This window comes from Chaetodon auriga, chromosome 6 (genome assembly GCF_051107435.1).
Source record: "Chaetodon auriga isolate fChaAug3 chromosome 6, fChaAug3.hap1, whole genome shotgun sequence".
Taxonomy (NCBI): Eukaryota; Metazoa; Chordata; class Actinopteri; order Chaetodontiformes; family Chaetodontidae; genus Chaetodon; species Chaetodon auriga.
The window spans coordinates 3,481,272-3,505,106 of NC_135079.1; the positions used below are offsets into that span (position 1 = coordinate 3,481,272).

At 43.7% G+C, this 23,835-nt stretch overlaps 2 protein-coding genes across 10 annotated transcripts in view; one reads left to right on the forward strand and one right to left on the reverse strand.

Annotated features, from left to right (window-relative positions):
• Positions 1–602: 602 nt before the first annotated feature.
• tmtc3 (transmembrane O-mannosyltransferase targeting cadherins 3) lies at positions 603–23,032 on the reverse strand. Its single transcript, XM_076733660.1, has 14 exons — positions 22,886–23,032; positions 21,918–22,131; positions 21,420–21,638; positions 18,566–18,665; positions 16,846–16,961; positions 16,340–16,512; positions 11,473–11,725; positions 8,168–8,316; positions 7,865–7,985; positions 7,550–7,661; positions 5,118–5,221; positions 4,794–4,963; positions 4,203–4,429; positions 603–3,497 (listed from the first exon to the last, which is right to left on the reverse strand). Exons 2-14 carry the CDS (start codon positions 22,104–22,106, stop codon positions 2,617–2,619), a joined length of 2,814 nt encoding a protein of 937 aa, XP_076589775.1. The 5' UTR covers positions 22,107–22,131; positions 22,886–23,032; the 3' UTR covers positions 603–2,616.
• cep290 (centrosomal protein 290) overlaps positions 23,014–23,835 on the forward strand; it is a 31,407-nt gene continuing 30,585 nt past the window's right edge. For all 9 annotated transcript variants that reach the window (XM_076733649.1, XM_076733654.1, XM_076733655.1 and 6 more), the window contains exon 1: positions 23,014–23,824. In XM_076733649.1, the coding sequence (XP_076589764.1) occupies positions 23,711–23,824 (114 nt within the window). In that variant the 5' untranslated portion in view covers positions 23,014–23,710. The remainder of the gene's footprint in view (positions 23,825–23,835) is intronic.

The window sequence follows — 23,835 nt, forward strand, 5'->3', positions numbered from 1 at the left end:
CACACTGTTCAAAGGGAATTACCAGAGTTTTTATGCACTGAAATTTAGTTCATATTGGCAGCTCCGTGTTTCAGCTCCGTCCCAGCTCAGGAAATTAAAGCGCCCCCATCACCTGCTGCTCAACGCTGCAAACCAATCCATGGCAATGGACGGGAGGGTGGGCTGTGACTTCATGAAAATGACCAGAATGACACGTCTTTCCAGAGGTGCCCCTCTTATGCACGCAGCTGCTTTCTACTTAAAGAACAGACCCAACGGTTCTAAAAAAAAAAAACTTCCATCATGTCCTCTGTGGATTACGATGGAGACACTGATTCTCAAAACGGGGACATTTTCATGGGCGGATGCATCGTTACAAGCAAAGCTCTGTCATTTTTTTTGTATCCGTGTGGGATTAGAGAGCCATGTCATGGGACAGATCGTGGCGGTAGATACAGTATATTTGTAAATGACATTACATTGGAAATTGAATCGGTCAGACAGAATAATGACGGCATACTTTCGAACATTGGATTTCAATTTGGAACTCAATTTGGGATTTCAAATTGGATTGGCTGTGGGCTCCACATCCTGTGAGCGACGGGACGATGAAACGCAGAATGATGCTCGTCCCTCGCCGCGGTTATGTCTGCAGCAGAGCAACAGGAGGAGCGCAGACGCCGGCCTGAGCTGCAAACACAAAGGGCAGAACAAAAGGGTTCATTTTTCATCTCACTTTATTTATTAACCTAGACCCCCACCACCAAGGGCTATTGCATTAAAAAAAAAAAAAAAAATCTTAAATCGTACAAAAATCAGCCACTCAGCAAAACGAGGTGGAACTAAATATTGCAAACCGGATGCTTCCTCATTCAAAGCTGGACCTACTTTTTCGGGGCAGACAGCTGACTGACCATTTCATACGTGTCTAACTCTGACATGGGTTGTTTAAAAGTGAAAAAAACATCGATGGCGTGTTTTACAAGTGACCGCACGCAGACTGGAAAGTCCGAGAGACAAAAACAACGTACCGTGAATTTAAAGCATCCTGTCAGTGGTAAACAAACACATCTACAGCATTTGCAGTGCATGTAAAAATAAATAACACGGGATACAAGTACACTGTAAATATATGTACATAGAATTTCAGGGCTAAACAAGGTCAATGCATAGCAAGGCTCCTTAGTACCACCACAGTGCTCCTTACTTACAGTAAGTACAGTCTACTTCCACTTTCAACAATTGCACCCAGCAGAGACATTTCACTGAAACAAATTATTGCACCGTGAAGCCAAAGCAGGAACGCCGTGGGAGCTGAAGACGTTAACACCAGCAACTCATTCGAACAGTCCGGCTCAATTTGCTTGGAATCACAGGTCACGTCCCTCTGAGGCAACGCTGCGCACATCTGTCCAGCAGCAAAAGTGTTTTCTGCTGATCAGCCATCGGCCTCTTATTTCTCCCAGAGAATCTGTGAAATCACCAGACCAGCAGCCAACCGGGCACTGGCCTGAATAGTAGTGACAAATTGTGCATTTCGGATTTCCTTTCAAGGTTTAATGTGTGTTTCAAACGTAGATCATAACTACAGAGATATGCAGAGCATTTCAGACGAAGCGATCGCAGCCGTAAATACTGATGAAAGTGAACGTAAAGGGCAACTTCAGGAACTCAGAAGTGGCCATCCCAATGATTTTTCAGTGTCAGTGAACTAAGACAACATGATCACTGTTGAGCGAGGTGAAGGGGAGCTGCTTCCAGCTAACGCGCTGTGAAGACTCCCTCTGTGGAGTGGAGGGAACACATGATGGAGTCTGACGCCGAGGATGAGTGTGCGTTATTGATCGTCACATAAAACGGGTGTTGCCCGGGTCAAACGGGGTAGTTTATCGAGAACAGCAAGAAGAACATTCATCTCTAATGAGGCTGCGGTAAAGGATGGGCGAGATGCGAGGGGGAGGCGAAGGCAGCTGTGAGCGCAGAGGCCGATGATGTGGCGGCAGGAAGCGCCGAGTGAGATCGATAAAGACGAGAAGACGCTGCTGCAGCCGAGCGTGAGCCTGCGTTGATGTGGAGCGGAGGGTCGCTCTGCTCTCTGGATGGTTTGAGTTATTTTCAGCGGTAAAGTCGGCACACATCATCCTGCCTTGAGGAAATCTGGGGAAGGCGTCATTTCCTTTAATTGTCCACGATACAATCATTCTGTTTTTAAAAACAATACCACGCAGGAGTGAGTCAGATCTTAGCCATGACAAAAAAAATCCAGTGATAAACAATGACTACACATGGAGGAACAAAACAAATATTTATAACTACCGCAGATCTAAGATATATGAAGTCACATTCAGATGAAGCACACTCGCTGGCATCTACATCCGCCATACATGCCTGAAATAGATCATCCCATCTTGGCTTTGTGCTTATTGTTACATGAGTTCCATGTGCAGATTTCCCTTCTTTACATGATTAGTGTTAAAACATCAGGACCGCGCAGAGCGGCCAGCAGACACGTCAATAAGTCAAAGTGGTAAAATGGCAATTGATTAAGAATAGACATTTCTCAGAGGGGAAATGCAGTCTTATCCGTGAGCATTAAAGAGCTCTATAAAAGTAGTCCAGCTATAAATTACAACAGTGTCAATCACCACTTAATATGCGCTCGATCTCCTCTAGTCTCTTCAAGGCAGCTGCCCTTTTTTCCTCTATATCTTTAATCTCTTTAGTGGACTTGCCCTTAGTCCGCTTGTCTGACTGGCTGCTGTCCAAAGACTCTGATTGGTCCACGCCCACACCTCCGAGGCTTTCGGCAGAGGATTTCCGCACATTCTTCTCATCCCCTGCCCCCATTCCAACAGCATCGGCACCCCTCCCTTCCTCCTGGCCCTCAGTAAGCACCTCCTCTGCCCCCTCGTTAGCTCTCTTCGGCTTTTCCTCCTTGTCCGACGCGGTGGCTCCCTCCGCTGAAGTCAGCGGTTGCCCTGCTGCGCTCATGGCAGCCATTTTCCCTCGTACTATACTCAAGTGACGACGCACGTACTCCTCGTTGGGTGCCAGGGCCAGCGTTTCCTCCAGGCAGCGCTCGGCCCGTGGCAGGTCGCGCTCCTCAAAGTAGACCACGCACAAGTTGTGCTTGCCTTGCACATTGGTGGGGTCCATGTGCAAAATGCGCTCAAAGCAGGCTTTGGCGCCACGTGTGTCCTTCTTGTGATTCATGAGGATGTCGCCTTTCAGGATTAGACCCTTGATGTGCTCGGGGTGGTGGCGCAGCAGCTCGTCCAACACGGGCAGCGCATCTATCTCGCGTTTGGACTGAGAGTAAAGCAGAGCCAGGTTAAACAGGGCGCTGCGGAAGCCGGCCTGCAAACCGATGGCTTTACGCATCCACTTCTCAGCTGCCGAATTTTCATTGGCATCCATGGCCAGCATGCCGAGGTTGAAGTAGCCGTTGGCATCGTCGGGCTCCTCCTCCACGTAGGTCAGGAAACGACGGTTGGCCTCCGGCCAGAACTTTGGCTCACCTGCCACAGAAAGCACAGACATAATGTGAGGCGTCATTGATTTTTAGAATCCACGACTGACGTTCAACCACAAAGTCTGCAGATATTCAAAGTCTGGGTTTCGGTTAATGTTAGGAATCAACAGTACAATTAATGTCAGAGTCAGAACACACTCTCTAAGAACAGATAACGAATGTTGTGTTCGGTTTTCATTTGACAAGTTTAAACTTCTCCAAAAGCAGACCAACTCCGCAACTGCTGGAGGCGACTGGCATGATTGAGGAACCTGAACACAGGTGAACACTCCAGCCAGTAGTGGAACTAGGCACATGAGGAATGAGGAGAAGAGTTTTTCCACGGTTGGATCTCTGCCCACATTAACACCTGCATGAACCCTGTAACCTACTGTGGAAAATCAAATTAGGAGACGTTCAAAAAGACACGTGAGTGGAAAAGAAAACATAAACCATCTAAACCTTCAGTCAATGCTGCTGTTAAGTATACATGCTTATTAAATGTGAGTGCGCTAACGAGGCGTGATCCGACAGAAACTTGGCTGGTGTCGTAGGGTTTAATGCGATGAGACCCATCTTAAGAAGCAGGTTACGCCTTTCAAGCCACATCAGTTTAATTCCTTTGTTCATACAATCGGCATAAAGAACCCACTTAATCAATGCCAAGTGGTGCTTTCCATGAACAAATGAATTCCTGGAGTTACACACTCACCAGACTCCTGCATGAGAAGTGCTGAGTTGAAGAGCGCCAGCTTGTGGCGTGGGCTGAGCTCCAGGGCGTGGTTGAAGTTTTTCAGGGCTTCTGATGGGTCCTTCATCTCGATGTTGACGATGGCCAGGTTGTACCACAGGTCAGCGTTGGTGCGGTCGAGCTCCAAGGCTCGGAGGTAGGCGTCCCGGGCTTCTGTCAGCTTGTTCATCTTCAGCAGCAGCTCCCCTCTGAGCCAAAACAATTCGGCACGTTAAAAGCACACAAATGGAAATCAGGAGTCAGTAAAATATTCAACTGAATGTAAATTTAAGAATTTGTCTGCCATTTTCAGGGTTTTGGATCTTCCCCTCCAAACTGGAGAGCTACATGGACGGAAATAAATCACGTCGTTATTGGTCCGTTGCAGGTGGATCTGTATGTCAGGGTACGTTTGGCTATTGCTAGAATTTGGATTTTATCCCTGAGTGACCATTTGCTAAGATTAAAGTAAATAAGAAGCCTAAAATAGTTTTTTTTCTGACAGCGCTGCAGATCTGCACATATATATGTTTAAAGATTGAAATGTGATCGGTACAAAGTTGAAACCCTTGCCTGCTGATGTAGGCTTGTTTGAAGTCTGGCCTCATGCTGATTGCTTGCCTGTAGAGCTGATCGGCCTCCTCCAGCCTGGACTCATTCGCCCGGATCAGATTGGCCAGGTTTATGTAAACGTTCAGGTGGTTAGGGGCCACGCGTGTCGCATACTTCTTACCAGGGATGACCTGATGAGTGGTCAACAGAGCGGTCATTGCTTTGGGAACGTCTGACAAATACACTGAATTAAAAAGAACGTGTGTGCTGACAGGCTGTCTACTGGTAGTGTAGCTGTGTAGTAACAATTCAACGAAAAGAGAGCAGATTGAGATGGTGAGGTACCTGTGGCATGAGGGATTTGGCAACCAGGTAGGCATCTTCTGCCTCTTTGGACCTGTTCAAGTTCTTGTAGGTTCGTCCAACATTCATGTGAGCACCAATGTCATCTGCAGAAACATGGTGTGGTAAGAAAGGCAGCAGAAAAACGACAGACTGAAACAGCACCTGCCTGTTCTCTGAGTCCATTCTTCACCTCACCTCACTCTGCTTTTCCCAGTGCATTTTCACTTTTCTCCCACTTTGCTTTACTTTTACATCCCACAACTAAGCTGAGCATCAAGTGTAAAGAGAAATAAAAAACCTTAATGGCGGATTTAAGAGAATAATGTAACTTTGTTTGGAGGCCACTCGAAGGAAAACAAATCCTTCTGGGAACCACAGAGGAAAGTGAGGCGTTGAAAGGGGGCCAGTCAGGATAAACCGATGCCTGATGATTAACATAGCAGGACATCCTCATCGGGTTAATGTATTTACATCGTTAATCTTGGGGAAACACTCTTGGGTGCTGAACCAGCAGAAGTGTTGATACCTTAGCAGATGACAGGCTTCCTGAAAACTAAGCTGTGAAGCAGAACAGAAATGCTGGGCGAGGCTTCCTCTGGCTTAAGCATTAAAATGAAATATAAGTTAAGTGTAGTGAGTTCTTAGAGTGAAGTTAATGGATTCATTAAATAATAAGCTGGCTGTTAATTCAGTCTTGTTTTTTGTCTTATTTTTGCACTTTTCCTGCCCAATTTCTTTATATTCCGTTGTGGACTGTAGAAAAACCTGCAGCTGCACTGGTGGAAGGTATTAGTATTATTTGCCTGTTTCAAGAGTGGAGTCACTTTATACAGTCAGAATAACGAAGGCTCAAAGCCTTGATTAACACAGGGTGAAAACACAAACAGAAACACTTTACATTACAATACCTCTGCAATTTTGAGGTGACATAATGTTACATAAATATACACTATTGCCAAAAGAATTCACTCGCCCATCCAAATAATTGAAATCAGGTGTTCCAATCACTTCCATGGCCACAGGTGTATAAAATCAAGCACCAAGGCATGCAGACTGTTTCTACAAACACTGGTGAAAGAATCGCTCTCAGGAACTCAGTGAATTCCAGCGTGGTACTGTGATAGGATGCCACCCGTGCAACAAGTCCAGTCAGGAAATCTCCTCGCTCCTAAATATTCCACAGTCAACAGACAGACCTCCAAACTTCATGTGGCCTTCAGATTAGCTCAAGAACAGTGCATAGAGAGCTTCACGGAGTGGGTTTCCATGGCCAAGCAGCTGCATGCAAGCCATACATCAACGAGTACAATGCAAAGTGTTGGATGCAGTGGTATAAAGCACGCCGCCACTGGACTCTAGAGCGGAGAACGGTACTTGTCTGACTGCATTGTGCCAAGTGTAAAGTTTGGTGGAGGGGGGATTATGGTGTGGGGTTGTTTTCAGGAGCTGGGCTTGGCCCCTTAGTTCCAGTGAAAGAAACTCTGAATGCTTCTCCAAGAGATTTTGGACACTTCATGCTCCCGACTTTGTGGGAACAGTTTGGAGATGGCCCCTTCCTGTTCCAACACGACTGTGCACCAGTGCACAAAGCAAGCTCCATAAAGACATGGATGAGAGAGCTTGGTGTGGGTGAACTTGACTGGCCTGCACAGAGTCCTGTTCTCAACCCGATAGAACACCTTTGGGATGAATAAGAGTGGAGACTGAGAGCCAGGTCTTCTTGTCCATCATCAGTGTGTGACCTCTCAAATGCGCTTCTGGAAGAATGGTCAAAAATTCCCATAAACACACTCCTAAACCTCGTGGAAAGCCTTCCCAGAAGAGTTGAAGCTGTTCTTGCTGCAAAGGGTGGACCGACGTCATATTAAACCCTATGGATTAAGAATGGGATGTCATCCCTAACTCAATTACATAACTGACAGCGCTTTTTATGACTGACTGACGCGGCGGCACACACAGTGCTGGCATCCTTCACCCCTGCGAATGAGTCATCGCACTCATTTGTAAGTGTGATTTACAGGAGTCGCTGCAGGCAGAAGGGCATTGCTTAATGACTTAAAGTTAAATCTGCACCTCCGACAGTCTCAAAAACCAAATGAGTGTTTTACAGCAGGGCCATTGGACTGCAAGGTGCTTCTGTCATTTGGTCTCGCTCCTGTTTGATGACCCTGCCTGCGTGTTTCTTATTAAGAACTGGTAGAACAGCTTCCCGACACGGGCAGCAAAAACACGATTGTGTAACGGGTGATAAAACTGCGAGTCCCACTGGAAACAAAATATTAGAGAGATCTCACAACATCACCTTTAACCCAGCTAACAAATTACACGAAAGCCCCGGCAGAACCTTTTTTATCACTTGTGATACCATCATTTTATTGAGTGTGTGTCAAAATACCGTTGTGATTTATGAATGCCTAATTTATGTTTCTTACCTGGCTGGACGCGTGTGGCCTGGAGAAAATACTGCAGCGCCTTCGCATAATTGTTTTGGTTCTCTAGAGCGTGGCCAACGTTATTCCACAACTTGGCATTGTTCTTGTTGACCTGTTTTGACAGACAACAGGCCTGAATAATTACATTTTGTCTGGTAAAAGGCTAATCAATCATCATCATGAAGAGAAGAGGTATCATTAAACTACTCGTTCACACCTTTAATCAAAATTTATTCTAACATGAGAGCCAGAACGCAGTGGCAAGACGGGCCAAGAAACGCTGGCAGCGCCGCCTTAGTTGTCTCTCCATCTTACCTTCAGGGCAGAGGTGAAGAGAGTGTATTCTGACTCCCAGTCCCAGTTCCTGTTGAAAGTTTTCACTGCATGTGTAGTTAAAAGCACGCCGATTATCAACCAGGAAATGTTCTTCAAGTGTCTACAAAAGGAAAATTTAAAGAGTTTCAAATTAGATAGATTTGGTTATGCAGTAAACCAAACAGTTAAAGCGCACTCAGAGAAGAGTCTGTGCTGTGAGTCATTTCGATTGTTTGGGGAAAGCAGACAGATCACGGTCTCATTACATTCAAGGCAGTAACATAATTGTGGACAGGAACTCACCCTTTGTGGGAGACAATCTTGAATCCATGTGCGACAAGAACACAGAAACCCATGCTGGGCACATAAAGGACCCTCTCAGCCACAACAAAGCCCACAGGAAAGAAGAGGTTTGAAGCAGGAATAAAAGGCAGGACGATCAAAGACAGGGCCTGACGGAGAAAGACAGAAAACGATTTCAGAGATCACGTATAAACATGTGTAACACAGATCCACTACGGCTGAAACGATTAGCCACTCGGAAGAAAATTAACTGGAGACTATTTTAAAAATCCAACGAACCATTTCAATGCCAAAAATGCTGTAAAACATAAATAATACAGGATGTGATAACTGGCTTATCCCGTTTGACATCTACTACAGCACAAAGACAAGGTATTTTAATAGATTTCTGTAAATATCTGCTTATTGTGAATCTGATCCAGCAACACGTTTCAAAACTGGGAAAGATGTGGAACGCTCCAAAAACACCTGTTTGGAACATTCCACAGGTAAACAGGCTCATTGGTAACAGGTGATGGTGTCACGATTGGGCATGAAAGGGGCATCCTGGAAAGGCTCAGTCGTTCACAACTCTGTGAACACATGACTGGATAAAGGAGATTCATACACGGACTCGGGAACATTTCGTAAAGCCGCTGTCGATAAACACGATTCTGTTTTTATTTTCGCCCCAACTTTTGTGGAATCTGGGTTGTTCATGCAAAACGAATGGATGGTGTTTCAGGGGTTGAATCAGATGTGAGCAGGGGCTACGGGCAGCCTCAAATCTGTCCATCTCAGCATGTATGAATGAGCTGATGTGAAGAAATCTGACAGCGTATGTGCATCCTCCTGCACAGGCCGGAGCCTGAGGGTTTGTCGGTTTTTATATATAGCATCGGTGCAACCTAATGAAGTAACAATCCATGTTTTATTCAGTGATCTGCTGATTAAATAATGTCTTGTTGTGCGAGTTACATGGTTGATATGTGGGACACTGGAAGTGGAAGTGGTGAGTACTGAACATAATTACTTATCTTCTCGTTACTGATACTTGGTTGGTCCCGGGGTGTCTGCTCACTGCTCAATGACAGGTGTCACAGTTTAAGAGCACAGAACAAACTTCCCAACAAGGAATTTTCCTCAATTCATCTTAAGTGAAACCCACCGAGAGCTTAACTTCTGTTTTCAGTTACAGTGAAAAAACATTGACATTACACGCTATACCATCAAGTACTCAGACGGAGAATCCGTCCTTCAGCATAAAACCCCACAGGGTGTCGTTAAGGTGTTGCGTAAAAGCTGAGGGTGTAATTTGAAACATGAGCTGAACAAACGGGAAAATTCGACTATGCAGCACAAACTGTGAACACGTGAACATATTGTGGCATCAGCCCTGAACGTTTTGAGCCTAACCCGCATACTTGTGTTCCTCAGCTGGTATTTTAATGTCACAGAGCGGAACTTATCAACCTATCAAAATATCCAAATGTCCAAACACGGCTGTTAGTGCGACTCAGACGTGTTACATTAATGCCTGAATCTCACAATGATGTCCTTCAGGTGATACTGAACTTTCCATGTACGACATTCATTATTACTATTTTCCTGTTGTTTTCATCGCTGTGTAACGTCCAAGAAGACTTGTTTAAAAATAACCAAGTGTTTACCACTGACGAAAAAATGCTTCGTCATGTCCCAGAACAATGCCTGACAAGATACCGCAGAGTAAATCGGGATGAGTTGATTTATGGACTGGTCGACTGATAGGATGTTAATTGGCAACAATTTTCAGTTTTAGGCAAAAATGTCAAAAATTCAGTTTCCAGAAGGGAAACAAAGAAGCCATTTGCAGATGTTAACTTGGGTTTTAGGAAATCAGATTTTTTCAGTATATACAGACATTTTGCAGACTAAACAACTGAATGATTAATCAAGTAAATAATCAGCAGATGAGTTGCTAATAATGGTTAGCTGTAGCCCTCGTGTGCAGCCAGCACAGGTAGTAAAAGGCCCTTGAGGGGCTCTTCAACTGTTTTGTTTTCAACTATTTAATGTGTCTCACAGTGCATGTGAGAGAGCTGGTAATGAAGCTAAGTAGGTTGATATGGTCTGATATCGTTATGCAACATATTCCAAAATGCTCTTAGCAAACCTGAGTAAACACTGCAAAGGTCAGAATTCAGCTTATTTTGTGTTGATTTGTGGTCCCCTTTTCTAAACTGAGGTGAAGAGCAATACTGTGAGGAAGTTTACTGACCTCGAGGTGCGAGAGCCACGGGCCTGTTGCACAACAGATGCTAATTTGTTTCTGTGTGCCGCAATGAACCAACACCACTCATTCATTCCCTCAGAGAGTGAGAGGAGCTTATGCTTTATCTGTCTTCACTTGTGCTGGCCAATAAAATCTTCTTGGATTGTTGTGATGAAGCTGGAAATAATGTTCTGCAATACTGATTCTGTCTCAGTGATTCAACGCAGTGATGTTGGATATGTCACGAGCCTTATGTTACACCAATATTCAATTTAGCGTGAGACAGCATTGTTATTTATCAGTTCATGTTTGTGGTTGTGACTGGTGAACAACCACATAAACTTAAACTGAACCACTTGTTCATTTGGTTATGGGTAGAAAACCACTGACGGATGAAACCAATGAAACTAGTCAACCCAGTCGGAGTTGGTAGGAGGGATTATACCAATGAAAGTATCAAAGGGAAACACCACGTGAAAGTCCTTGAGGATAAACAAATAAAATTTTACGACATATCCCTCGTTTGATTTGCAAAAAGGGAAAACATGTGGACACCCTACAAAACTTTTTAATGGCCATTTGTTTGGAGATAAACAAAGCTCACTTATTACAAGCAATGTACTTCCTTCAGCCCATCAGTGCCAGCTGCTGACCAAACTGTGTGTGTGTGTGTGTGTGTGTGTGTGTGTGTGTGTGTGTGAGCATGCTCAGCTGGGAGGCTGTGTCCTGCCGGTAGAGAGCGGGAAGTCATGTTCAGTGTTCGACAAATATTAGCGAAGGAACTGATGACAAAAACACATCAAGGACTGCCCTGATTGCACACGGGGGGACATCCAGCGGCAGAAACTTGACGATTGTGCAGGAAAGCAATAAAAAGTCCATCAAAAGCGCTGGTTTTTCCATTCACGCCACAGTTAAGCCTTGTTAAGGTTTGTACTCAGCAAAAAAAAGTGGATTTGTGCACCGTGAGTTGGCCATAAAGATGGTGGGCAGGGCTACATCTGTAAGCAAACTGTCAGCAGACAAATGATATCAAAATACATTTGAATAATCTGACCAAACTTCCTCTCACCATGATGACCGTCTTGGCAGAACTGTGTCTGTAGCGCAGGCTGTGGTAAGCTAGCAGGCCCAGAAAAGTGTAAAACACCAGGGTGGCCAGGTTACGGAGGTCTAGGAGTGACTCCACCAGGGGGATGGTGCCCATAGTCCAGTCGCAGCAGAGCTCGGAGGGATTCAGCAGAAGCCACGCGTTCACCGGGAGAAGGTAGTTGAAAGTCATCTGTCTTGTGGGAGTGGGGCTGACTGCTGCTGGGTTATCAAATCTACAAGAGAGGACACAGAGAAGTTAATCTGTGGAGACAAAGAAAACAACACCTCCTCAGCTGTCGAGCAGGGGAGTGGGCTGCTCATGCTTTGGGCTTGTGTTGCAGCCGGTGGTACGAGGAAGAACAGAATCAAATAAATACCAGCAAATGCCGGAGGCTAACATCATCTGCACAAAAGCTGGGGATGACTGAGAAGATGGCCTCAACAACGAGGCAACGATCCTGAACGCACCTCAAAATCCACAGTGAGACACACGCTGAAGTTTTGTACAACCTGGACTGCAGAATTCAGATCTCATCTATGTCTACATAGATCTATAAAAACAGTTACTGTATACAGCTTGTCTACATCTGCATCGCTATGTCCATCTGTCCATATCAGTATCTAATAACTCAGGAGGCCAACAGTGAGGTGTGATATACAGTCTGTGTTATGCATTCATGGACGTTCACATTCAGCGACTGCTTAATGCATCTTTCTGTTTACATTTTTCCTCTTTAATCTGGCACAGGGTACCCTCACTCTGTCATCACGGTGAGCCCCCAAAGCTCCCAACAACAACCATAATCCCAACATCTCCGACTGGGAGATGAAATCTGCCTTTGTTTAAACCCTACCGCCTGGCTGTGGGGCTCGTCCACTGTGGTTTTTCCTCTATGGTAATGCTAAAGGAACGCCATCTAACATAGAAAAGATAAACTATTACCTCAGGAGTATGAGTGCATTTAGCAGATTTCACTGAAATATTCCCATCAGACAGTGAGATACCTTGTTTGAAACGTTCTTTTGTGTGAAATTTGGCATGAAGGTGAACTAAAGGAAATGTCAGGGACCCGCAGAAACATTCAAATTTATCCTCTGGTGACCTCAGTGTTAACCATCGCAAATTTCAGTGCAAACGCTGCCCTTATTTTTTACAACCCTTCGTCACGGAACAAATTGCTGGCAAGAAGAAAGTTTGACGTTACAGATTTGCGACAGGAAAGACAAGGTGGTCCATTAAACGTCCGTTCTAACCAACGATCCAACCATCCACATTGCCACCCTGTTAGCAGTAGGGCTAAAATAAGTTTGAAAATAAAACCAAATGTAGAATATATAACCTCCTGCTGAAGGCTCTGACAATGAAAATATCTGATCTTAGAAAAAAGTGCGTGGACATGATTTGTCTGTGCAGCTGCCATGACTCATCTGTCTTTGGTGTTTAAGAGAAACACCTCGACTCTTTCTTTGTACCTGAGCTGCTCGGGTCCAGCAGGTAGTCTGAGCTTGTTTTCGAAGAATGTGCTGCTCCTCCCAGATCACGACTGGTGATAATCTAAATATGCATTATTGTTATGGCTTGAACACAGAAATTCTCTCAGACAATCCGGAGACATATTCAGGATTACGGCCAGAGGATTAGCACATCGAGGCTAATGTCTGGAATTTTATCTTTGTGACCAAATGCCTTGAGGTTGAGTCTGTGCTGAACCTTGTAAAGACAATTTCAACATAGTCTAGACTCCTTAATCTAATAGAAATATTACCATTTGGCCATTGCCTTATTGTGTTCTCGCTGAGCAAGTAGTTAATCCAAATCTTAACACTGAATTCCTCCTTTTATTACCTATAACCTAATTATTACCTATAGCAGCTACTATGCTTCCATGCCAGCAGATGTCTGTCTCTTTATCTTTAGATGTCTTCCTTCACAACATGCTGACTTCCATTGGTCATCGTCTTTTATGGGCTGGTTTATACTTTTAACCATTGCCGAGCTGTACAGCTGTATTTCCTGACCTCAGTGATTTTGAGTTACCACGGCTGGACGATGTGGACATGGAAATGATCAGCCAACCCTACACTGACGATGTTCATTGTCTTTTTATTCATAAAATCAGATGCTTTCATTAACAGAGACTTCACCAGCTGGATTACACATTTCCATCCACATTACTACAGTTGCCTTTATTTTCTGCTAGGCTGCTAATGCTATGTGGGAAACCCTCGGAGCTGCTCTGCCGGTCCAGCTGGCCGGCTCCTTCTTGGATGTGAATGTTCAGTTTTGCATACATAGAGTCTGTGGTGAGACAAACTTGTGGCTCGTCTAAGATCTCTCTGCCACATGTGACGTTCCTGGCAGTTTACAGAGTCAGAGCCAACACCCCCAAAAGTTTGACGTCGGTCTGACCATGCCTGCCAACTTCTTTAAGATATTATCTTAACATTTTCCAATTTATTTTTGCCCTGCAAGTAACAGGGTCTAAACGTGGCAATGTCAATCGATCGGTTAGATGTTTAAAATGGATATCCATTGTCCCGAGTCAGTCCTTCCCTAATGACTCTGAAGACCACCTGACTCGTCACGTAACACCGACATAAGTTCCAACAAATCTGCTGATCTGACATTTCCTTTAGTTCACGTTGACTTACAAAAATTTAAGGATTCTCAACAAGTTATGTGTTTTTGCACCTGGTTAGACTGCTGTAAAGGTGTCCTCACAGGTAATAGTAAAAAAAAAAAAATCAGTCTGCTGTGGTTCATCCAGAATTCTTCACTAATACCAAGACAGTGGAGCATTTTCCACTGGCCCTTAAATCACTGTAATGGCTTTCCGTGTGTCAAAGAATATATCTTAAAATCCTCCCCTATAAAGCACTAGGAGTCACTGGGCCTAAATACTCTTGATTTATTTGTGTGTTCCAAAGTGTGCAGAGCCCTCAGGTCATCTGGGACAGGTTTACTAAGTGTTCCCAGGAACATAAAAACCAAGCAAGACAAAGCATAGCTTGGAACATGCTTCCTGAATGTCTGAGGTCTGCTGAAACAAATATAAATCAGGGCTTAAAAGTTTGTTGACTGCTTTCCAGTAAATCAGATACCAATCTACGACTACTACTTACTTGATTTTGCCTTTACTGTCTTTTAAATGGAAGTTGCTTTTGAATCTTGAACAATTTACTTATTTATGCTTTTCTATTAAACAGAAAAAATATTCTCAGTGTCTTTTTTTTTTTTTTTCTTTACGTTTTTCACGTTTTATTTTATTGAATTTAAAGCCATATGGACAATAGCTGGGTTTAAACCAATTTTGGCTCATGAAAACGCGAATGAATGCTTGTTTTCATTTGCATTATATTTCATTAGAGGAGCTGGCTCATGGAGATAAGCTCTAGATAGTATCTAATGTAATACGTGAAAATGTGCATAAAATATATATTGATGGAAACATGATTAATTGCATTCATTCAACCTTTATTTAAACCCTGAAGAATCATTGAGGGCATGCCCTTCTTTCCAAAGATGTTGAGAGTTAAAACAGAAATAAAACACAAAACTGTTGAGTGGAGTAGACAGTAATCGTGGTTTTAAACTGACCTATAGGTACAACTCTATTAAGTTTTAAGTCTGGAAATGTTCCAGGTGTGTTTCCAGGTGGTGCCGGTTCATGTGTCCTGGAAGGTTTCCATGTCCCGGACAAACGAGAGAAATTCTGCACACAAATTATGTGATTATGGACCATATTTTCCCACGTTTTTGTGTCTAACTGACAAATGGGGACAACATTTTTTTTGTATTGAGCGGGAGCGTTGCAGCCGGCAGCCAAGAAACGCGCTGTAATGTAATCCCAGAGTAATCCCTCTGGGCACACCATCGATGTACGTCCACGAAGAGTGTCCATGAAAATGGAAGGAAGCTTGTTTTGGCCGCGTTGGTCTATCTGAGCTTTATGACACGTAAGACAGAATCTGTCATTTATGGTCACTAGCTTCTCTCTGCCAACCTCTGCATGTTTGACAGAGGGTGGAGCCAAACTCCAACACCCTCAGCACAGCAGGTATGCATCATGAGCGAGAGGGGATCCTGTGCACCTCCCATGTTAATCACCATTAATATCACATAGCAGCTTCCAGTTCTGCCTTATGGGGGTATCAGCATGAGTTGGGGGGGCACAGTATAAAAAGCTAAAAAAAACAGACCAAGCTTTTCTTTTTTTGAATTCACTGTGATGTAAGCGGATTACAGGGAGGTTTTTTTTAGTTGTTTTCATGTTTGAACTCCTTTGAACTCCTAACAACTGGTTGCTTTCAAAAATTGAGATGAGGGAATTGGAGCCACACTGAAGAGCAACGACAATACAAAGTGTGCATGTAGAACTCATTTTCAGGCGCTACAAAATAGATGAAGGCCTATTAGTCACATTCGTCCACTGCAGGAAGTCAGAAGCCATGGGAAGATTTTCTTCTTTCATCAAATAAAAAAAGCCATTATGTAAACTATTACATAATCTAAAACAAAGAAGCAGACTAGTGTAATGTGTTTATATAATCCTGCAATCCATTTACATTCAAATAATGACTTTGACTTCATTCCACTGCCCTTTAGTGTCTACAAATGTCTTTTCCTTTTGTGCAGACAAGAAACAGCAGCCGCAGAGCAAGACATCACACCAATAAAAAAACATTACTGTGAAAACTTAGCTTTTAATATGTTTGATTTGTTAAATCAGTTCCCGATGCACTACTGAAAACTCACGCTGTCGACAAACAGTTCGAGCTGTAAGGCTGTAAAACTGAAAACAGTCTGAGCAGGATTTTGTTGCAGCTGATGGGATCATACCGCCTACCTGGTGAAGACGGGAAGCTGGGACTGGATGACCTGGACCCTGATGATGACGAGCAGCAGGGTGCTAATGACGAGGACGATGAGCTTCAGCAGAGTTTGTAGGACAGCATACGGGAAACCGTCTTTACCCTGCAGCACTTGGCGCAGTGTGTCCAGCAGCATGGGCAAGGTAAACTAAGAGTGGCAACAGGAAGGACGGGTCAGCTCAACGTTACGCTGTAAAGGGTTCCTGCATAAATTTCACCATTGAATTCAACTTATTTTTTGATGCATTTTCTGATTTTGCTGTAAAACATTCTAAAATCCATTTTGCCATTAAGGCTCATTTACTGCTTAATATGTTCACCATCTGATACACCGTGAAAAACCTAATCAGGAGGCAACTGCCTGCTAACACTACCTTTCCACTTAAGCTGAAGATGAACTGTGTAGCAAACATCCAGCCATGCTTTGATGCTGCAGGCGTGACCAACAGGAACAAAGAGAGACCTCGTGTCGGAGCCTTACCCCTTGTGCAACAAACACTTCGTGGACACAGCAGATGCCAACCACAGTGATTCCCTGCTCCTTGCACAGCGTTGCTGCAGCCACTAGAACAACTGTCAGAGCAATGGGAGCCCAAACTGAAAAAAGAAGAAAGAAAATCCGTAAACAACAGACAAACTATACACTGTGGATGTTCTTTACATAAAAAAGGGTTTCTTTAGATACAAATGATTTACCAAACCACAGTGCAATGCAGCCTTCTATTGCCTGAATGGAAGACTCAAGCCTTTGATCTTCTGCTGCTCTCAGTAACCCAAAATCCATTGTTTGATAGAACGTAGACTTGGGAAATATCACACACTCAAACATTTACACTTCATCAGTCACAGTTGAAACACTCCTTTACGTTACTGGATCAATGGAAAAAGCCACTGCAAGGTGAAAACAATGGAAGTCAGGCATTAACTTCTGTGTTTGCTTGCATTTTTATGCCTTAATTGGGCAGTGACAGCAGAGATCTGACAGGAAATGAGGGCAGAGAGAGATGTGGGACAACACGCAACAAAGGTCCCCCCCTTAGTATCTGTCTAAAAAATCCAGTGATGATAACTTCAGTTACTGCCACGGCTTGCTGTCATGCTAGTTTGTCACGTTCAAATGCAAACAAATGACTCGATGTGAACCCAAAGGCTGGAAGGCCTTTGTTATAGACGGTCACTGCACGTAGAAAAGAAATTAAAAGGCACTGACGCTGCAGCATAGAAATTCTCCTCAGTCACAAATACATGCACAAAGAGACTGAGACAAAGACGGAGACACAGACACACAGGTGTATTTTAGGACAACAAGCCCAACCCTTCAACTATATGACAGCTTTAAGTGTATGGAGAACCACCAGCTAATGACCAACTGCATACAAAACACAACAAATACAGGTGCGTCTGCATTAGAATTTCAACTGTGAGCATGCAGCAATGTTAATATAATACCAGCAGCAAGCAAAAAGCAGCAAATACCGATCGAAGGTATCAGCAGAGTAACAGGAAAACAGACTTTCTTTTAAAAATGGAAGCTTTAAGGTCCCATATGAGAACAACAGAGATGCAACAGAGGTGCATTATCACCAGCAACTGTCACTCTGTCACGTGAGAATGTGGTAAGCAGTCCTGCTGCCCAGATCGTCTGACCTTGCGAGGCAGCTCGACTGCTAAATTGCGCTGCCGCCCTGAATATATAGCAGTGACAATAGAGCTGTTTTCTCATATGAACTCCACACAATGCTGCAGAATCAGGTCTGGACATTGTCCAGAGCTGCCCTTTCACACGTAGCGCATTTATCCTTGTCAGACGTGTTCTCACTAGAGACACCCTGACTGGTTCAGTTGAGGAGTGGCGCCTGGCCAGAGCGTGCAGTAGGAGGACTCACCTGTAACGATGTACTTAGAAGTGTCCACAAAGTCAGCGGAAGACTGGAAAGCAATATACAGGCATGCAGAAAAGAGTACGAAGCACCTACACTCATGGTGCATCATCAACACGCCCGCTCGCTCGCTGTGTGGCGGGGTGGCAGTGCATACGCTGTGAATGACAATGTCTAAATACGGCTTCAAGGAAAACAGTATTGCTAAATCTGTTCCGGTGGCCACATTTCTACCTTTGCATGACATATATCATCATACCACCCAGCCCTACATGAACCCTGCACATCTTAGTAGGTGAGAAACAGGTTCCTTAGACTTACCAATAGAGTGGTCTGCACCTGTTGATTTTGTGTAGGCCAGGAAAGCAGCCAGGAGGAAGATCGAAGAAAGAAGCTCAGCTCTGCCAACCACACCTGTGACCTGATGAAAAAACATCCCAACTGATTTCTGTTTCTCATTTTACTCATTTTAAGTCAAACTGAGGTGCTGATAAAAGTGTACATTAACTCAAAAGTCTGCCAAAATACAGCATGTTCATTCATACAAGCCTTACTTTCCCACATAGACGATATGGCATATTTTATTATTACAATAATAATAAAATATTATTCTTATATAGCACTTTTCAGGGTACTCAAAGACGCTTCACAAAAATAAATGAATTATTATGAAGGTCATGCTATTTTGCAACCTGTGGGAAACTGCCAGTGACAGAAGTAAAGCAGCAGGTCCCACGGCAGGATATTCCTGATACACCTCAGGAAATACAGAGTACTGTTCTAATCTCTTGGGGGACATTACACATGTGTCTACAGTCAGCAGTAACCAGAGTCCACATGTTTAAGCCCTTGAATCCAGCTGTGAAATCTGGTCTATTCAGGTAAATCATCACAGCAGATTGCAAGATACACATCTGGCAAAGCAGCCTCGTCTGTCAGTCATTTGTGTAAATGATGACTGCCCTCGTGTGGAAGAAGTAACATTCTCACGTCTACCACAACCAAAGACCTGCCTTCTTAGAAACAGACGTGCCCTAAAACACACACACATACGGTCCCATAAAAACTTATACGAAGCACTTGACAAGAGGAGAGTCTGTTGAGTCCAGTGTGTGTCCCGTAAGAGCACAACAGGCATTACAAGAGGGTCACAACTCAGGTTGCAAAAACAGGTATGAACGCCTCGATTCAAACTAGGCTCCTGCATTGCTCTCTCAGTGACCTACTTCTTATCAATGGGTGGTAAAAGAATTAATCAGCTGGCTGCAAACAGTAACTAGTATACATCAATGTGTCCTTTGAATGGTGCAGTCTGTAAATTTTGAAAAAAATCCCCTGCAGTCTACACTACAGTCACACTATGTACCTGCCCACACTTTATCACACTGCTGCATTAGCTCACTTGATAAGGTGGCCAGATTTCTTATGGAGGGGCCTCTCACCCTACATGGACACTGTTTTAGTTTGACTACACCTCTTGCTGTTGCTGCACAATGAAGCACTGCATTATCTAAAGAAGTCTAGTGCACCTAAGTTATGGTATCACTTATCACCATTAATACACTGATTTGGTCACGTAGCATTTCAAAGGTCAGGGGGAAGATGCATGTTTTAAGTAACGAGGAAACTGAAGACTGAGGACCTTGCAGTACATCTGCTAACAAACAGTCTTAAGGTTGTCTTGTCATTCCAGCAAAGCTTATTCAACAGAATGTTTGAAAAGCTGACTATTGTTAGCTCAGTTTGGCTCAATTACTCAAGCTACAAATCCCATTTTCTGTGTGCGCCTGTCTGCACAGCACTGAAGTACATCTTGTCGATGAGTGCTTTCCCCTAATTCCAATCTAGAACCTAAAGATAATGGAGTACACAACATAATTTGTTTTTGAAGACACTTGGAGATAGTGACAAAAAAAAAACTGAAGTCACCATTCAAAAAGACAGATTACCAAAAAACACACAGAGAAAGACATGGGGACACAAGGACTCTTTGTAGGCACTTATCATGAAGGGGCCTTCAGTGCTTGGAGCATAACTCAAAAACAAATGATCCGTTCAGAGCGAGATTCCAGATGGCGATAACATGAAGGGCATTCGCTGGACTAACTCTAAGGGCTCATTTGTGAGGCAAATTGTTTCCATTCAAGAAGTCTGAGAGACTCTGCATAGATTAGAGAACACCACGAGGAAGGCTGGGGCAGTGGTGCATGCTGTGTAACAGTAGCACTGCACCCCAAGAAGCAGAATGTTTTCTTTGTTTTTCTACTCTGGTCAAGGCCTGTCTGGTCATCAGTTCGACTATGCTGAATAGGATGAATTACAAGTCCTAATTGGGGAAGAGGCTTTTCAGACAGGCTCCATAGAAGACAACGAGATCAAGTTCAAATGATAAACAATAAGCAAAAGGTTTTCGGTTTCTGATCAAGTTCAGTAAACTTTGGGGTCCTGATAACATTCATGAGACACGGCAGGCGGTAACAACCACCAGAAGAGTTAACGTTTTGAAAATGACTTGTTTTAACAGATTTAAATGCAACAATGTCCATTGTCAGAAGACGTGCACTGCCAATGATTGCTCTATAAACAGAAGGGTTTTAAATGACAGTAACTGGACTTGCCTTAATCTCATTATAAACGAGTTAATAGCATGCATGTAAACACAGTCTACAAAATGGGGAGGGGATGTCTTGGATAAGGGTATGGCCACACCCTGAGCAGGCCATAAGGGGCAGGACCTAACAATATGCTAAGTGCACAGGTTTTTTCACCTCCTGTTCACTGTCAATACTATTAAAAAATCTGATTAAAACAATGTGATTTTGATATGGCTTCTTTCGCTATGGAGGAAATCTTTAGTACTGATCCTGTAGAGAAACCAGGAATCCTAATAGACAAAGGCATAAACTGTTCTGAAGTGGCAAAACTGAGGCAATGTCTGACTACGAAGCAGGCAGAGCTGGTGGGCATGTTGGAGCAATGCTGAGGCTGTGGTGTTACAGCAGTGTTGTAAGGGCCAGACAAGTGACTTCATAAATCCACTGGCTCAGAACGCCAGCATAATAATCACTGTTATTACACGTTGTAATTTTAATCTTCCTTCAGTGTTTAAGACAAGTTACTTTCTTTTATAACATACATTACATAACTTGCATTTACCCGGTAAATGTACACTTACAGCTTCAGTGTGGATGGGGTGCACAGCGAACAGCAACGCTGCCACCAAGCTGGAAGTCTTGTCCAGGAACAATCGGCACACTCGCAGGAAAAGCACACACACTACTGCGTGTAAAACAACGTTTAGCAGGTGGTAGGAAGCTGCGCTCAGCTCACTGAAGAGGTAGTTCAATCGAAAGGTGAGGACAGTCAAGGGTCGGTAAGACTTATGGCTCCGCTCCTGTAGTTGGACATACAAAATATACATGCTATCAGATGCTGGTCAGTAGACTGAGAGACATTAAAGGCTGACAGATGTTTAATGAAGCTTTTGAGTGATTCAAGTTAAGTTAATCTGAGGAAGTTGCTATTTAACTCCTTAAAATTTCAATAGACTAACATACATTTCATTAACCCAAATAAAGTTTAATACAAATGCAATACCACTTCAGCTTGTGTGTCAACTAAAGGCAGGCCTGTACTCATAAGGCACAGAGGTGTGTCATGGGCCATGACTTACCTCAGCCATGGGCGTTCCCCAGAAGTCATTGAGGAATAGGTTGCGGAGAGGGGTTGAGGGCCGTAGGTCCTTGTTGTCAAGGATTGCTGAGACATCATCAAACACAAAGCCGCACGACAGACTGTTCCAGTAACATCCCACCACCAGTCCAGTCAAAAGTAAAATCTCCTTCCATGACACGACAGCCATGGCCGATCAAAGCCGTCATTGATCACTGGACAGGAAAACAAGGAGGTTTGACATACATTAAAATCAGCAGACACCTTGATGTGTAAAAGATACCTTGTCATTTACATATATAGGACTTAACATTTCCAAAGCAAGCACTTATTCACACTAACAGTGCAACTCTCCAAAGCACACAAGAGGAAATATAAACAACCATCTGCTCCTCTTTAATGTGCTTCCTAGCCTCAATACTCACTCTCTGTTATGGTGGTGGCATTATTATCCCTCATTTCTACTAAATTCTCACGCTGTTTTATTGATTCGGGTGTGCATTACTTTAGTCTCAAATTTGGGAATACAACCTGGCTCCTAAATAACCCTGCAAGTAGCTAACAGCAAGGATGAGGATATTAGCTCAGATGCTGAAAAATCAATCACAGTAGTCTGAGTTAGCAGCCGGTACAGTGACAGCGGTGTGCAAAAGCCGAAAGGCGATGGAGGGTGGACCTTAACAGAAAACTACAACCACTGCCAGTAAAGACTCTCTTAAAACAGCTACTGATGGCATGCGTTGGTAAAACGAATATAGGCAACACTGCTATCGCTCGATTACGGCGATATCGAAGCACAAAAACCCCCAGATAGTATGCTCTGACTATTTCAGACTGGCTGCTGTAACATAACGTTAGCTAACGATAAAGCTAATTAGCGGCTAATGCTAACGAGGTTGATAGTAGACTTTAAACCAGATAAGGTGGACGAAGATTAATTTTTGAGTCTTTCTTGAGTTTCCGACCTACCGTGTCTATAACAGGACAGACGGTGACTGCAGAGGTGATAACAAAAACTGGGAATGGTTTCACATACGGAGTACACAATTCAGCAAACGGTATTCCACTTTTAGGAGCTAGCTTCAACGCATCATCTCGATCACTTCCGGTTCAGAGGTGACCGCGCAAGTTAAACGGCATAGCTAGTCAAGATTGACTCGGTGCTTTTCGACAAACTCCAGTGTATATAGTCAATACCAAAGGCAATTTATTAGTACTTTGTGACAATGTGATATCCGTAATTCGTCTACAGTTTGGTGAAATTCCTTCCCAGGGCGTACTCGTCGCTTTTTGTTAGTTGTATTTTCTTGTGGACTAGCTTAATTAGCTATATGGCGCTGTTGTTGAGAGTGGTAACCTAGCAGCCAAAAAGCATCACATCATGGAAACCTCAGGCTGGATAGCTACTGTCATTGTGGTTTAACGCTGTAGTTTATATTCTCAATCTGTCATACTTTACAATAACTGGCATTTGTTTTGAAGCTTTGTCTCACAAATCAAATAGCAGCGTCTAGCTAATTCATGAAAACAAGTGAAGTTAACTTGGTCTCCGAGCAGTTTGTGCTGTACCTTCACTGTTAACATGTAGCCAGTTACCTAAACGCCATCACAAATATAGCTAAACTAAGTTTGGTGTAGCGTGAAGGCAAAACTGCAACATGTGTCGAGCACAGCAATGTTTAGCCATAGCTTCCCAACTACAATGAGCTAGCTAACCAGCTAACACCAACATTGTGCAGCTAGTTACCGCTGCACTGTCTGCTCACTTCCTACGAAAGTCTTTACAGTCACGTTATGGCAAAGATGCCTGCTGCTCTCGAGTGGGCTAAAGTGATGAGAATCGATCCAGTGAGCCTCCGTGACTGTGAAAAAGATCAGCTGGACGAAGTCTTCGACATGTTCATTTCGGTAATTATCCA